Raw genomic sequence first — 12656 nt, forward strand, 5'->3', positions numbered from 1 at the left:
GCCGATCGCGAGCGTGGAAAATAAACCTCCCGGCGAGATTCTCAACGGGGGAAGGCGAGGTTTCTCATTGCAAGTGGTCGCGTATGCTCGCAACCGATCGCGATGTGACACTACCAGTCCGCGTTGAGAAAGCTGCCACTCGAGTACAAATCTACTCGAGCGGCAGAAAACGACTGCTTGCACTGTGCAAGATGTCGTTTGCAATGATTGCACAGTGCGGACAAGCATCCAACACTGTGCAATCAGTGCGAACAGCATTTTCCCTACCACACTACGCAGTTCGCGTAGCATGCGTAGTGCGAAGTGCACTTTGCATAGTTACGCGTAGCACTACTACGCGAACTACGCCCAGGGTTACTCCTAAACCACATTCGAAACAACTGTTTTACTTACTTAATGTTCGCCCACATTGTCATTTGGTGGGTGTCTTTGTAGGACCACAATATAGGAGTTTGTAAACTCACTGCTTCTTTCAGCAACTGCTGGCCAGGTATTAAAGAAGACAACTCAAAGAAAATAGTTCCTCATCTTAAATAAGATTTTTTTTTATAAAGCCAGAAAGACACAAAAAAGGAATTTAAAAAGTAAAGTTATGTAATTGCTATTTATTTTCATAAACATGAGGTATTTCAAAGTGCTATTAGATGCAGCACTAAATGTACATCGTTTGAAAAGAAATGAAACCCAGAACTTAGCTCAGAGTCAGTTCTGCGCCGCAAACATTAACAAATACATTAACAGGAAGAAACAGGCTAGGAGAAGGCATATATAAGTAAATTTCTTTACAAAAGTTCTTAGTTCAAAAAGTGATGAAGTAAGATCTACTCAAAACTTCCACAACTCATTTTCATACGAAAATATAAGTATCAAATTTTAGTTATGTATCAGCATCATACTAAAGTTATACAGGCAGTGTAAGAATTAGTACAGTACATAACAGAGATTAACAATATATTTGTATACAAAAAACATGCTCCTCAAACATTGAGGTATGACAGTTCTTGGATAAGAACTTCCAGTACAACAGAGACCGGATTCCAAACCCAAGACATGTACAAAAGGCAAGAGTATAAATTGTATTTACAAAGATTTTCTTAGAGGTACGAATGGCAACTGTAAATGAACACCTGAAGCACCATTAAACAAGGGAATTGATTCTTCCAACTCAAAACTACTGTGTTTGTCAACAGTAGATCGAAGATACTCTCAAAATCACATATGGAGAAAGTCATGAGATTAAAAAAAATATGAACATAACAAGGATATTCAACATTTGGCTGGCCATTAGCTCCTTGAAGAACATCCAGTTATCTGAACCTGGATACCGTTGTGTTTTGCCCCCAAGGTACAGGGGAAAGGATTTAAAGTAATCCAACATTCGTAACGTCAAAAACTCTATTCTTCCCGAAGGAATCAAAAGTGTGCAAAGTGGCAGTGACAGTCGTGGCCGGCTTAGTTTAGTAAGTCCTTGCCTCATCCATTTTCGTGAGCAACCGTTGGTGCCTGGCTTGCAATTTCTCCTTTGCCAGTAAAAGTTTTTGCTCCTCTGCCTGAAGAGAATGTACATAGTCAGTGGCTTTTTTCAAGATGACCACTTTCGCAGCCTTCTCGTTTTTCATCAGTTCTGGCACCTGGTCCCTTAATGTGAGAAAACTGGACCTAAGGTCGTTCCGTCGCTGTCGCTCCAGAATGTTGTGGTTGCGTCTACGCTCGCTGTCCTCGGAGTCAGATGATCGCGGGCTTGGGCTTTTGGACTTTGGTGGGATCATGTTTTTGATTGGGCGGGGCAGGTCAGGCTTTAGTTTTTTTTGCGGCGGTGTAACATCCTCTGTCTCACTGTAGGAAGAGGGAGCTGCGTAGTTGTGTTGCTGGTGGATAGGTGCACCACGTTTCAGGATCAAATCGCTAGACTGTGTCCTTGTTGAGGCAATGGTGGTGCTCTTCGGGCGAACAGTGATGGTGAGTGTAGTGACTGGCTTGGCAGATAAAGAACGTCTTTTCTCTACCGTCACAACATCAATTTCCTCCTCGTCATCAACCTCATCTTCGTCATCTTCCTCATCATCTGAAACAAAAATGAGATAAATAGGTTAATGAACTACTAATGAAATAAAAAAAAAGGAGGTGGCAGTGATTAATCTATTTTTTAAGTGATTACACTTTTTAATGTAACTCTTCCCTTGGCGTGTAATAAAGATAGTACTGCGGTGGTGCTGGGAAATGGGGATAACATGATATGTACTTAGCCAGATGCATCATAAACTAAGATGATGTACTTTGAGCTTCACAATACAAACCATTGTATTTAAGCGTGGAACAAGGGGCGATGAAGGTAACTACATTAATATATATTTTTTTTATTTTTGTCACAACCAAAAACACAACCAGGAAGGCACAGATTTACAAATTTAGAAAACGGTTTTCAATGTTCCTCAGTACAAAGATGCCATCAACCTCTGGTTATACCTGGATTTGGAGTGAGAATCCAAGGTAAATGGCTTTGGGATTGTGGAGTAAGCCTCATGGTTTATGGCTTCCTCCCCCTCCCCTCTTACGCCTGTCCAGTGTTCCTTAACACATCAGAACATTCATATTGGTTGTTATCATGAAATGGCATAAGCTGGACTACAAACTGCACGACAAATAAAAACACATCCACACATCACACTTCACAAATGTTAACCACTGAAACGTGGCATTTTTCCACAATAGTGTACGAGGAGAGCGTGGAGGATTACGTTAAGTCCAAAGGCTGTTCCAGTAAGATTTAGGAATACACTCTCAAACCTGGAATACATCTTATCCGTGACCTAAAGCTGCCGGGGAAAAGTAGACAATTGGCGGGTTTGTTCAGAGGCAGAACATGGAGCGGTTCCAGGCTGCAGGGCGCTGTAAGCCCAGGTTTTGACTCGCTGCCAAGATGACAGCTGTTGAGAGGAAGTGCTTCCTCAGTCAAAGCTGTCAGGGCTCAGACACATTAAAGGGGAAGGCGGCGGCTGCTCATTAAATGCATCAGGCATCTATTTATTAACATAAAGGGCCAAGGATGCAGCTCCCTTTTATTCGTGCTAAGAAAAACACAGGGTTAAAGATAATTTGTGGCATTGTGCACTGGAAGCATGCTTCAATCTAAACCTGTTCGCAAACAATAATTAAGGATGCTTTCTCATTTGTGATTTGCTGCGTTCTGTGCTTGCAGAACGCTATATTTCGTTGATAGGTATATTTCTAGAACACACACTTGCTCGCTTTTTTTTTACATCCTCAACCGCAGTACTTGGAGAGGTGACTTTCTGGAATGCCCTTAGCTGGAAAACACAACAAACACCACCTCTAACAGTGATAAAGGCACTCAGAACTTCTTCAAAGGGGATTCAAATATGACGATGGGGAAGGGGGTCTCATTGACTTTTTTTTATTGTATTTTCCATTGGATTGGCTTGTCATTTTCCCCGAAATAACCTCGCCGAGATCTGTCTTCTGAATTATGTTTAATTCTATTTCACTGTGCCAATAAAACCCATCTTAGCTTCATTCGCCCGTCTGCTACTCGAAATCCCGCTGATCCGGCATCTGTTCCCTGTAACTGGCATGATAGGATTACACTTAGATATAGCGCCGTCTGCTTTATCAGCTGCTGCCCTGGAAGGTATGAGGAAAGGCAATGAAACCTTGTCGTGGAGCAGGCTGCGGCGGAGCAGAGGGTGGCATGCTGCCCTCTGCCGGCCAGAGAGCGACAAATACACACACTAGCCAACGCCGGACACTCCTCCCCCCTCACTGCAGCAGTTATGTAACAGCAGCAGTCACACAGCAGTCCTACCACCGTCCTACAGCCTCTTCTGCAAACACTCAACGCCTGAGGCGACAAACGGGGCATCCTGCCTGGCCAGGCCACACTCCAAGTAAGCCTAAATCTGTGACCCGAAAAGACCTAGGTATCCCTTCCTACTAAGGATGGTCACGCACTGTCCCTACTACAGGCATATGGGGATCAACAATGTACCCAACTCAGTTAAATATAGAGTAGGAGGCCACGCTCTTTACGTGTCATCGAAGATTGTGATTTATTACACAACAACGTGTCTGCTTTCATTCCTGGGTCAAGACAACGCCGATAGGGGAGTTATCTGCCCTGCCCCTGTATTGCACGGTGCACCGATACCTTGTGTGTCACTGGGGTACCAACCAAGAAGGAGATCACCAATTACTGCCCGTTTGTCACTAGGACCCTAGTTTTGCATACATCTTACCACAGTTTTTGTGGCCCATGCTAAGGCATATATTTGGGAAATGGCATTTACAAAGCGGGCTGAGCCACGCGTGTTATTTCAACGCAAGCGAAACAACACTTGCCTGCTATGCACTTTACCACACATATCCCTTTACAACAAAAGGTGTTGTAAAAGGCATGCGTGGTAAATGTGCGGTCGTGGTTCACACTGCCTTGTCTAGGCATGCGTTGTTAAGGCGTGGGTGTATCATACAACCCGTATATTTTGGCCTTAATCATTTGCAACAAAGTCTAATCAATTAAAAATACTTCATTTACACGGTCTCCTCTTTCATCTCTCCTCACTCTGCTAGCCAACCTCGGTTACCTCCCTCCTACACATGGTTGCACTCAGTGTAGCTAAACACACACTTCTCCTTCTGGAACCTCAAGTCTATGAACATTGCATCAGGACACAGCACATGTCCCTCTAAAACAGCGAACCCTGTATCCACAGCGATGGAGTTGCTACCGATACACAGTTCGCTTCGGCTCAAACATCCTATCCATCGAAGCTTACATCACCCCCTCAACTCACCTTTCCTCTAGATACGCAAAAGATCTCCCAAATCTTTAAAGATCTCAAACACCCAAGGCCTCATCTTGCAACACTAATTAAAGTAACTTTACTTAAATAGAGCCTGGAGCACGTCAATGACAAAGGAAGGGAGATAATGCTTCTACTCTCATATCACGGATGGGAACATTCTCACAAAAAACTTGATGTAATCCTCCCTACTCCAAACACAAGTGCATTCCTACCAAGACTACCACTCTAAAGCTTGATACAGTGAGTGATGGAACAACTGGGTATTTCTCCCCCAAACCCAAAAATGTGCACAACTTTCATAAGCCAGACTCTATTTTATGGATCTACAACACACAGAAGAAAACATCTGAAAGCACAAACGCTGCAGGGCTTTATGGGTGTATAGTAGACCTAGGAAGGCAAAAACACCAGTGTTCGTGGAACTGCAACATCTTAGCATGCAGAGGTTCAGAAATAAGTAGGCCTGGGCAGAATTTCAATTAAGACGGGGAAATTTTGGTAATTCTGAGTGACTCTTTGATGCAGAATTACCTAAAACACGAATACTCATGCTCGCATAATTAAAACGTAATGGGGGAGGGGTGTGGGGGAATCCTACAGCAAAAGTACATTTAGCAAGTGCGAGAGGCAGCAAGTGCTCGCTATTCACGTTCTGCTGCACTTAGTGCTATTTCTTAGTACAAAATGTAGCCTCACGTCAATTTTGGAGACAAGGGGGCATTCTGCACTAAGAATATAGCTCTAAATGCTGGAAGTAAGTGGGGGAAAAATATTACCCCAGGAGTACATTTAGCAAGCCCGAGCTGCTGCTCGATATTCGTGTTCTGTTGCATTTAGGGCTATTTCTTCGTGCACAATGCATCCTTGGGTCCATTTTGTGTTAATAGAACTAAACGCGATATTACTCTTCTCACGTATCCTGCCTAATCTTGCAGAATTCTTAGGTAATTCTGCGTGATTACATGGAATTAATTACACAAGTTACGCCCACTCCTAGAAATAAGCCCCATTCCCCTCATTGTAAATATGAAAAAACAACCCAAATTATTAGCCCTGAAATCCTGGAGTCATAGTGTTCCCATGTCATACAACTATCTTATATACCTCATTAATGACAAAACTTGTAAATCCAGTTTGCCACAGAGCTACCTCAAGGCACCTCAAACTTCACCCAGCATTGACACTGTGTACTATTTACTAAAACAGCCCTCTCATGCAATAACCGACCTTCAAGGGCAGTGCATGCCAACTCGCACAGAGTGGAATCTCTGGTCCACTCTACGCTGGAGACAATGCATCTCTCAATTAACCTCGTCTCAATGCACCTGCCTTAAAGCCAAGTGCAAAACAACACTCAGATCCACCTCAAGTCTCTCAAACTTTTATAAGAACACAGCATAACTAAACAAAAACATAGCAGAGCCACTTAAATTCCTTGGGGAAAATCATTCCCACAAATCACCACTTAAGAGCACTACCTACAGTTTAACCCAAACAAAAAGGCATAGTATCTTAACCAAACCTGGCAAAAAAACTCAAGTCTCCTCCAGTCTTGAAAAAAAAGACACATTGCAACCCAAGGATCTACCCCAACAGCCTAGAAGTAAAAAAAGCATTGGTAAAACATCCGGGTTCTCCATTATGACCCCTGGACCTTTGTAAGGCAATCCAAAATGGCCACATTCAACAGATCCACCCCTTCTCTAAAAGACAGATCTCAGTAATTAAAATGAGGATTTCCTCATTGAAGATATTTGTTGCCCGAAGAGACATTCCTCTTTCCTTTATGTATGAGATGTTAGCAAGTAATCAGTTCTATTGTATAAAACAAGTCATCAAGTAAGAATGTACAGTGATTCAACTAGCTGTTAGAAAACCTCCACTGAATGACATTAGCCAAGCATAATTTATGCAGTTATGCATGATCAAATTAGTGAAACAGTTAGGGATTATGGTTAGAAGCTAAACATATCACATTAGTGTCCAACCTATTGCATAAGGAACCACTTTTCAGAAGCCCGTAAGATCCTGGTATTGGCTTTCAGTGATGCAATGGGACCATGTAAAACTAACCTGTCTAGCATATAAATGACAGCTCTACTGTTCAATCTTATCCCAAAATAAAAGCTAGCAGTAGGATTGGATTTAAATTTTGTAGAGAGGAACATATGCATAAAGGCGTTTTGGTGCTGCCTATAGTAAGGAGGAGGAAACTCGCATACAAGAAGTCTACAGGGAGAGAGTAAGCAATCAAGTTTTTGTGACTTTCTAGAAGCAAGGAAGTTAGATTGATTCCTCAGGTACTCTGGCATATGATTACAGAGGTGGGAGGTGGCATAGAGCAGCTTCTACCTCCCTAGGAGGATTTGTGAATAAAAGGGACAGATACTTTTTTGCTGTGGTGGAGGGAAGCGATCTATTTGGAGAGGATTAGGAAAATGTGTTTTTAAGGAAATCAGGGCCATGATGGTAAAATGATGTATGCGTTATACAGAGAGCCTTAAAAGCAACTCTATTTTTATTAAGGGGTAGCCAGTGGAGTTATTCTCTGGTTTTGGAGACCGGTTCAAACTTTTTGATCTTTTTTAGAACACGGATTGCTGCATTTTGCAGTCTCTGTGGTCATCCCTAAACACCCTGCTGGGCTATAGCAGAGGGCATTGCAGTAGTCTAACTGTGATAGTGCCAGAGAGATGGCCAATGTTTTGGCAAGTTGGATGGTAGGAAAGGGAGATTTTTCCTCAGAGTTTTTAAAATGAGGAAACAAGAAATAGTGCCCTTATCAGGGTTGCACAATCCTTTGAGCAGAGACTCAACAGGTATAATCAAGTATTAAAATCTGTAATAAAAGAAGAGAACGTTTTTCTACCAAATAGCCACAATGTGTATTTCTATCTGAGATACTTATCCTTCAGGCACCTATGTGGAGTATGGATGTTCTAACCCGATTCTCCCAAATAGGCAATGCCAGCACACAGACCGCTTGTACGATATAATAAACTACACATGTACACCTATACAAGTATTCTTCATAACATTAGTGCCAGACCTCTACTGGGTAGGGCCCGCCATTAGGTCAGAAACATCAAGGCATAGAGGGGGCTTGGAGGGACGGATGATGGTGCAGAGATGACACTCACCGGAGTCACTAGGGCTGCTGTCCTCTTCTTCCACAGAATTACTGGTGCCCACCTTCCCACTGACGCGGTTTGGATCTGTAGTGGCTGTCACACTACTGCTGATGTTCACCACAATGGGGGGCGTGCCACTGCTGCTGGTTGTGGTCAGGGCTGGCGCCACTGCCTCCTCCTTGTGGACAGGGAAAGGAAAGACTGTGGTAGGCTCCAGGCAGCGAGTGGGCGGGTCCCGAACAGGCGGACAGGAAGGGGCAGGTTGCGTCCCAGCCCGGCCTGCCCCCAATTTTTCATTGACTGCCCGCTCCAACTTCTCACGTGCGGAGAAGCAGCTCCACATGCAGTCCTGGATGATGATGGACTTGAGGTTCAGTTCCATGGCTCCCCCAAAGAGATCCCAGTCAGGGTGGGCGGTGCCCCCTTCCAACAGTTCACCCTCCAGTGGAAGCAACAACTCGGAGGCCCAGTCTAGTTGGTCGCCCATGCCACCTGCTTGCATCCCCCCAGCTCTGCTGGGGGATAGGGGTGGTGTAGGCAACAACTGGAATTTCTTCCATATGTCCTCCCCTGGGGGGCCGCTACACAGGTAAAAATCATCCTCGTCCGGGTAGAAGCAGGGTTGTAGGCAGTCAAACTCCAAGTCTGGGTTCTTGCAGGCCACCCCTGGCATTCTCTGGCAGCAATACTCCCACAGTTAAGGCAGGTACAGATCCGGGGACTGCAGGTGACCCAGAACCTAGAAAAAATACACAGGCACCGTCAGACTTGAAACTATCAATCCAATACTGCAACCTGACGCTGAATGCAGTCATTATTAGTGTGATACAATTTTGTATGAGTACTAAAAAACCTCCTCCCAACACAGGCCACCCACCAACACTCTACTCTACTGATCAATTTGATACAGATAATTCTATCCACTAATATAATACTGATATGCAATTTTAATTCATATCACTGGCGTCCACCAAATCTATTATAGAACTAATGCAAGTACTGAAGGGATCATTCAACTACGTATCTATTTGTCTTTCGTATACAGTGCATATACAATATAAGACGTTCCTTCGCTTTGAAGGGAGGCACTGCGGACTACCGGAAACAACAAGGGTCAATACAAAAACTGGCCAGCATAAACCCAGTACTGACACTGTCATCCACTTAACCAACAAGGGTACCACAACTCAAATGATATGATAGGCAACAGCCACCCACAAACCCAACAGAGGCAAGAACCACAAACCTGCAAACCATTGTAATGATCAACTAACAAAGACAGTGCCATCCACTAAATCCAAAACAAGCACCATACATTTCAATCTAATACAGTAATGGCACCCATCAAACCAGCAACCCACCACACACCAGGTAGTTAATAAGGGGACTGTCACCCAACAATCCACACTACCATCATAGTAAGAGACATTAGGCCAAATTGTGAAAGGCCAGACACCACATTATAGTGGTTGAAAAACCCCCGAATATGAGCATGAGCACTAAATAAAGCAAGATGTTGTGAGACATATAAGTGGGGCAAGCACTAAACCAGCATACCCTGCCAGACATAAACCACCACAGTGCTATAAGAATATGCACACTGCCAGGGTTCGAACCAGGTAAGGCACTAAAGTAAATGCAGCCAGTGCCAGATACTAGACCAGCAAACGCATTACACAGCTGCCGGCACTGCTACACAAAATCAGTACAGGCACTTAACAGCCATAAACAATAATGGTAGCAGAGTACATGCACTAATCAAACTCAAGCACGAAGTACGTGCTTGCACCGCTAGACATGGCACAACGAAGTTTGGAAAAAGATTAATCAGGGCACCGCTGTGCTTTATAATTGGGATAATTTTACTGATTTTATTTTGTTTTAAAGATAGCCAGCGAGGCGAGATTCCACTGGGCTTTCGGGATTTAGAATTACGAAATCTCCCCAAGTGAAGCTCTGGTTGGCGGAGACCAAGACAGTCCTCAAATAAGGGCTGCCCCGACTGAGTTCCTGTACCACCCAGAGCCTGACTCCAACTACAGACAGACTCATTCCTCGATTACGCACATCTGCCCACACACACTGCACGCACAGCTGGGCAGACAGTGCAACGCTGCTTCCACAGCGATACAAAAACACCGAACACAGCAATATAGCTGCGATTGCAGGTTGCACTCGATATTGCAAAAATGCATATTCATGAGGTTAGTCCATACACAATTCCCCAAAACTACATATATGTGCGCGGGTAGTGGGAGATTTTGTACACGTCGATCAACACAATCTTCCAATAGTCTGGTGGGGTTGAGCAGCGTTTGCTTGTTAACGATTTTTTTTCACCCCTTCTTAGAGCCTCTGCATCTTTACTCTGCCGATTGCTGGAAGACTTAGCCCCCCCACCCCCCGACATTTTTATTAGCAGCCCCCCCCCCAAAAAAAAAAAATGTCACTCTACTTGCGCCTCTGGTCCATGGGATGGAATACCGAGGACACAACGTCTCTGCAAAAGGCATGCATGGACCCTCTGCAAAGACAACCGGTACACGAAATGATGGGTGCCCTCAAAAAAAGTGCCGAGCGTGCAACAGCTGATCTAGAAATGCATGCCATGTCTGCTCTAACCACAGTCAGTGCAAGCATTGCTCGCGCTAGAAAACGCCCACAGCACAAAATAAATGCACGACCAGAAAAGAAAATTGCATTCAAAATAGAAACAAAATCGCCCAGGGCATGCAACATCTGAAACAGATAAAAACGAAATGCATAACATCTGACTGGGTGCACCTATACATTCAGCAGAGTGCAGTAACTACGGGAAGAATTATCCAATTTACAATAATAAATAGCATCCTCTATATCTGATATGAAGAGGTATTTCAGGCGTGCTGGTTCAAAAAAAGTAACGACTGCATGTCAGATCTTCGTAAAGAGCAAATGCAAAACCACTACATAATCTCAAAGGCTAAAATGGAATGCAACAGCTGACTAGTAAACCCACAGCCAGCACTCAACCTCAGATCAGGAAAATACTCACTGACCAGTCAGTGCACGCAGCATCTGGTATGCAGCAAAGTCCGATCAGACAAATAACATGGTATGCAGACACTGCTGCAAATAACATCGGCTACTTCATGCAGCATACACATTGCAAACATACAGAATGTATGCAACTACTGCATTAAACATTGACCACACGTTTACAGCATATGCACAAAAATGCTGCATGTATGCATATAGTACAGCGCAGACCTGCAGTGACATCGCGGATAATTGCAGTAAACACAGCTGTAGTAAAACATCTTAATTCACAAATCACTATACAAGCTTAACACTTTTGCATGGACATTTATATTTATTGCTATACAACTCCATAATGACTTGAGGAATCTTCATTGGAATAGACATCAAAACAAGAAGTGTGCGGAATATATATGTACATATAGACATATGGATGCCAAGTTGGAGCCTATGTGGATCGAGAGCTGCTTCGCCACACGCCTCTGGAAGAAGATATACTGGTGTTTGTAAAAGATCAGGAGAGATGATTCCCAACCATCCTGGAAGGGAGTAAAAGGCAGTGCAGGCGCTGTCTGAGTGAGTGTGTGCAGAGAAGGCAGGCGGGCGCCGCTTACCTCTCTGGGGCTACTCCTGCTGCAGAAACAATCCCTAACGTGCTCACTGCTCGCCAAACTCCCAGCAGAGGAAACAAAACCAAACAGCCAAGAAAGTATCCAGCCCCCGGCTTGCCTGCTGCATCCAATCCTCGCTGCTGCCAGACACCAGACTGTCACTGGCTCGGCTTTGAAGCGGCTGAATTAAAGCAGGAGGAGGGTAAAAAAAAAAAAAAATCCCACGACACACCCGGCGGTGGGTTGGGCCCTGGAGGGGGAAAGCCGTCCCCCGATCTCCATACAGAGCAGAAGGGCGGCGACAGTGCTTTTGGCGCCAAAACCCAGAGCGTTGCAGTGCAACGGAGAGGGCTTGGACGCTGCAGATAGAATGGCAACATTGCCTTACGAGGGGCGTGGCCTCGCGTCCACAGGCTTGAAGGGCTGTTTTCTTGTCTAAGGAGGGACGGTTTGAGGCAGCTGCTGTGCATACATGCTTGTATGCAGGAGAGCTCCGTGCACCGACTATTGTACAAGTTAAGCAAAAAAAAGCAATCATATTGAAGTGAAATGAGTGACAGTGCGTTTCAGGCACCCCATTTTACGAGAGGGGGTTGTCTTTGTATTAAGTAATGTTTGAAACGTTTACATGTTTCTCTTATTTTATGGTTCTATTTAACTTTTTTTACATTAATGCGCCTTTGCGCCTCGTTCTTCTTATACTTTTATCTTATTGTACGTTGTTTGACGTCGTCGACACTCCTAAAATACCACTTTCCCCAATGCAGCAATATATTACAGACGTCAACTTTGGGGTTGCGGAGACACGGACCAAAGCTAATTGGAACTTGGGAGTAAGCGAGGTTTGGGTAGCGTTCTAAAAAGCTACTTTTTATGCCAAGAGTAAGTCCCCTGCTCGACGGGTAGTCTTTATTTTTGTTATTTTTGAAATGCATGACTGCCGCTGTCAAAACGGGCGAGAGGAACCTAACTCCGCCCCCCGTAACTGTCACACCTGGGGACAGGTTCGTTACTGATAAGTATTAGTTGGACGCATTGACTGTAACGGGATCACACAGTAAGGCAACTCCGCT

At 44.3% G+C, this 12656-nt stretch overlaps 1 protein-coding gene across 1 annotated transcript; it reads right to left on the reverse strand.

Moving 5' to 3' along the window:
- Window positions 1-593: 593 nt before the first annotated feature.
- MYCN (MYCN proto-oncogene, bHLH transcription factor) lies at window positions 594-11746 on the reverse strand. The gene is made up of 3 exons (XM_086926315.1): window positions 11587-11746; window positions 7964-8693; window positions 594-2065 (listed from the first exon to the last, which is right to left on the reverse strand). The coding sequence occupies exons 2-3, from the start codon at window positions 8625-8627 to the stop codon at window positions 1458-1460; spliced, it is 1272 nt and encodes a 423-aa protein (XP_086782441.1). The 5' UTR covers window positions 8628-8693; window positions 11587-11746; the 3' UTR covers window positions 594-1457.
- Between the last annotated feature and the right edge of the window lie 910 nt (window positions 11747-12656).

Source organism: Lissotriton vulgaris, chromosome 6 (genome assembly GCF_964263255.1).
Source record: "Lissotriton vulgaris chromosome 6, aLisVul1.2, whole genome shotgun sequence".
NCBI lineage: Eukaryota > Metazoa > Chordata > Amphibia > Caudata > Salamandridae > Lissotriton > Lissotriton vulgaris.